The sequence below is a fragment of the Coturnix japonica genome, unplaced genomic scaffold (genome assembly GCF_001577835.2).
Source record: "Coturnix japonica isolate 7356 unplaced genomic scaffold, Coturnix japonica 2.1 chrUnrandom1528, whole genome shotgun sequence".
Taxonomy (NCBI): Eukaryota; Metazoa; Chordata; class Aves; order Galliformes; family Phasianidae; genus Coturnix; species Coturnix japonica.
The window spans coordinates 1-3,908 of record NW_015440602.1 but is presented as its reverse complement, the minus strand read 5'-3'; the positions used below and the strand labels follow the sequence as shown (position 1 = coordinate 3,908).

The 3,908-nt window shown below is 63.4% G+C and overlaps 1 protein-coding gene across 1 annotated transcript; it reads right to left on the bottom strand.

The window, feature by feature from the left end:
- Positions 1–536: 536 nt before the first annotated feature.
- Positions 537–3,902, bottom strand: LOC107307892 (nascent polypeptide-associated complex subunit alpha, muscle-specific form-like). Its single transcript, XM_015851387.2, has 2 exons — positions 2,696–3,902; positions 537–911 (listed from the first exon to the last, which is right to left on the bottom strand). Exons 1-2 carry the CDS (start codon positions 3,825–3,827, stop codon positions 727–729), a joined length of 1,317 nt encoding a protein of 438 aa, XP_015706873.1. The 5' UTR covers positions 3,828–3,902; the 3' UTR covers positions 537–726.
- Between the last annotated feature and the right edge of the window lie 6 nt (positions 3,903–3,908).

The following is a 3,908-nucleotide window of genomic DNA, read 5'->3' as shown; positions in this document are numbered from 1 at the left end:
ACGCGTGGGGCGGGGACACGCGTGGGGGGGGGCGAGGCCTAATATAAGAGGGGGCGGGGCTTAATACAAAAGGAGGCGTGGCTTTATAGGAGGGGGCGTGGCCTAATATAGAAGGGGGCGTGGCTTATGAGGAGCGTGATCGGCCTAACACAGAAAGGGGCGTGGCTTATGTGGAAGGGGCGTGGCCTGATACAAAGGGGGCGTGGTTTATGAGGGAGGGGCGTGGCCTAACACAGAAAGGGGCGTGGCTTAAGGGGAGCTCGCGTGGCCTATACCGAAGGGGGCGTGGTTTGCGGGGAGGGGGGCGTGGCTAAACCGACGTGACCACGCCCCCTCGCTTTCCCGCCAAGCTGGTGGCCACGCCCACTGCCAACTCAGCACGGCGCACGTGGCCACGCCCCCTCGGCCGAGTGACGTCACGCGGTGTGTTTTTATTGGCTCGCTGTGGCCACGCCCACTTTAGGGGCGGGGCTTAGGATTCAGTGCACACGGCCCGCTCCCCTTTAGGGCCCCCTCGGCCGAGTGACGTCACGCTGTTGGAGGAGCGGTGTGTTTTTATTGGCTCGTTTGTGGCCACGCCCACTTTAGGGGCGGGGTTAAGGCTTCAGTGCACACGGCCCGCTCCCCTTGAGGGCGGAACTTCCGGTTTTTTCCCTGATATAGATGAGAGCGGAACTTCCGCTTTGGTCCAGTGCAGGAGGCGGGACTTCCGTCTTGCCCCGTCGTTCATTGGTCGGCGAAGGGGTCACGTGAGGGAGCCGAAGGTTCAGGAGGAGGCGGGGCCTGGCGAGCACCGGAAGTGACGCAGCTCCAAGGATCCAATCGGGGGCGCAGGGGGGAGGGGCGGGGCCGAACCGCCGGACCAATGGCGTTCGAGGGGCGGGGCGAGGGCGGAAGTGGGAGGGCGGGGCCTATGGGGGGAAGGGGGCGGGGCCATCAGCCCCATAGAGCCCCATAGAAACCCCATAGAGCCCCATAGAGCCCCATTGCTGCCCCATAGAGCCCCATAGAAACCCATAGAGCTCCATAGAGCCCCATAGAAGCCCCATAGAGCCCCATGGAAACCCCATAGAGCCCCATAGAAACCCCATAGAGCCCCATAGAAACCCCAGAGCCCCATAGAAACCCCATAGAGCCCCAGAGAGCCCCAGTGCTGCCCCATAGAGCCCCAGTGCTGCCCCATAGAGCCCCATAGAAACCCCATAGAGCCCCATAGACACCCCATAGAGCCCCATGGAAACCCCATAGAGCCCCACTGCTGCCCCATACAGCCCCATAGAGCCCCAGTGCTGCCCCATACAGCCCCATTGCTGCCCCATAGAGCCCCATAGCAGCCGCATAGAGCCCCATAGAGCCCCATGGAAACCCCATAGAGCCCCATAGAGCCCCATACAGCCCCATAGAAACCCCATAGAGCCCCATAGAGCCCCATAGAGCTCCATAGAGCCCCATAGAAACCCCATAGAGCCCCATAGAAACCCATAAAGCCCCATAGCTGCCCCATAGAAACCCCATAGAGCCCCAGTGCTGCCCCATAGAGCCCCATAGAAACCCCATAGAGCCCCAGTGCTGCCCCATAGAGCCCCATAGAAACCCCATAGAAACCCCATAGAGCCCCAGTGCTGCCCCATAGAACCCCATAGAAGCCCCATAGAGCCCCATAGACACCCCATAGAGCCCCATAGAAACCCATAGAGCCCCATTGCTGCCCCATAGAAACCCCATAGAGCCCCATGGAAACCCCACAGAGCCCCATAGAGCCCCATAGAAACCCCATAGAAACCCCATAGAGCCCCATAGAAACCCATAGAGCTCCATAGATGCCCCATGGAAACCCCACAGAGCCCCATGGAAACCCCATACAGCCCCATAGAGATCCAATACAGCCCCATAGACACCCCATAGAGACCCATACAGCCCCATAGAGACCCCATACAGCCCCATAGAGCCCCATAGACACCCCATAGAGCCCCATAGAAACCCCAGAGCCCCATAGACACCCCATAGAGCCCCATACAGCCCCATAGAAACCCCATAGAGCCCCATAGAGCCCCAGTGCTGCCCCATAGAGCCCCATAGAAACCCCAGAGAGCCCCATAGAAACTCCATAGAGCCCCATTGCTGCCCCACGGAGCTCCATAGAGCTCCATTGCTGCCCCATAGAGCCCCAGTGCTGCCCCATAGTGCCCCCCCAGCCCCCCAAGTGCCCCATAGATCCACATAACCACCCCATAACTGCCCCACAACCGCCCCATCACTGCCCCATAGTGCTCCCTCAGCCCCCCAAGTGCCTCAGATCCATCCTATAGACCCCCAAGTGCCCCATAGATCTGCATAACCACCCCATAGCAGCCCACCATGTGCCCCATAGAGCCCCATTGCTGCCCCATAGTGCCCCCCCAGCCCTCCATGTGCCCCATAGATCCACATAACCACCCCATAGCTGCCCCCCAACCACCCCATCGCTGCCCTAGCAGAGCCCCCCCCACAGATCCACCCCGCAGCCCCCCAAGTGCCCCACTGCTGCCCCATAGCAGCCCCATAGAGCCCCACTGCTGCCCCATAGCAGCCCCATAGAGCCCCATTGCTGCCCCCCAGCCTCCCATGTGCCCCATAGATCCACATAACCACCCCACAGCTGCCCCCCACAAGTGCCCCCCAACCACCCCACCGACCCCCCCCCCCTATTACTCACCCCATCCCCGGGTGCCAGCGCGGGGGCTCAGCTCAAGGGTCCCAGGGGTCCTGGGGGTCTTTGCTCTCCCCAATTCGGGGGTCCCGGGGGTCCTCGTCCCCCCCATGTCTGGGATCCTGGGGGTCCCAGCCCTCCCCAATTCGGGGGTCCCAGGGGTCCTGGGGCTTTGAGTTCCCCCCATATCGGGGGTCCTGGCTCTCCCCATTTCGGGGGTCCCGGGGGTCCCAGGGGTCCTTGTCCCCCCCATGTCTGGGCTCCTGGGGGTCCCAACTCTCCCCATCTCGGGGGTCCCGGGGGTCCTGGGGCTCTGGTTCCCCCCCATATCGGGGGTCCCGGCTCTCCCCATTTTGGGGGTCCCTGGGTTCTTTACTCTCCCCATTTCAGGGGTCCCAGGGGTCCCAGGGCTCCTTGTCCCCCCCAAATCGGGGCTCCTGGGGGTCCCAACTCTCCCCATTTCGGGGGTCCCGGGGGTCCTGGGGCTTTGGGTTCCCCCCACATCAGAGCTTCTGGCCCTCCCCAATTCGGGGGTCCCAAGGGTCCCCACCCTCCCCAAATCAGGGCTCTTGGGGGTCCATGCCCTCCCCATTTCAGGGGTCCCGGGGGTCCTGGGGGTCCCAGCCCTCCCCATTTCGGGGGTCCCGGGGGTCCTGGGGCTTTGGGTTCCCCCCATATCGGGGGTCCTGGCTCTCCCCATTTTGGGGGTCCCGGGGGTCGTTGCTCTCCCCAATTCAGGGGTCCCAGGGGTCCTCATACCCCCCAAATCAGGGCTCCTGGGGGTCCCAGCCCTCCCCAATTCGGGGGTCCCAGGTGTTGTGGGGCTCTGGATCCCCCCCATATCAGGGGTCCTGGCTCTCCCCATTTTGGGGGTCCCAGGGGTCCTTATACCCCCCAAATCAGGGCTAATGGGGGTCCCAAACCTCCCCATTTTGGGGGTCCCGGGGGTCTTGGGGCTCTGGTTCTCCCCCATATTGGGGGTCCCGGGGGTCGTTGCTCTCCCCAATTCGGGGGTCCCAGGGGTCCTCCCCCCCCCCATGTCTGGGCTCCTGGGGGTCCCAGCCCTCCCCATTTCAGGGGTCCCAGGGGTCCTGGGGCTTTGGGTTCCCCCCATATCGGGGGTCCCGGCTCTCCCCATTTTGGGGGTCCCGGGACTTTGAGGGGAACGGGCTCGTTTGGGGGTCCCGGGCCAAGTCAATTTAAGGCTTCCAGGTACACG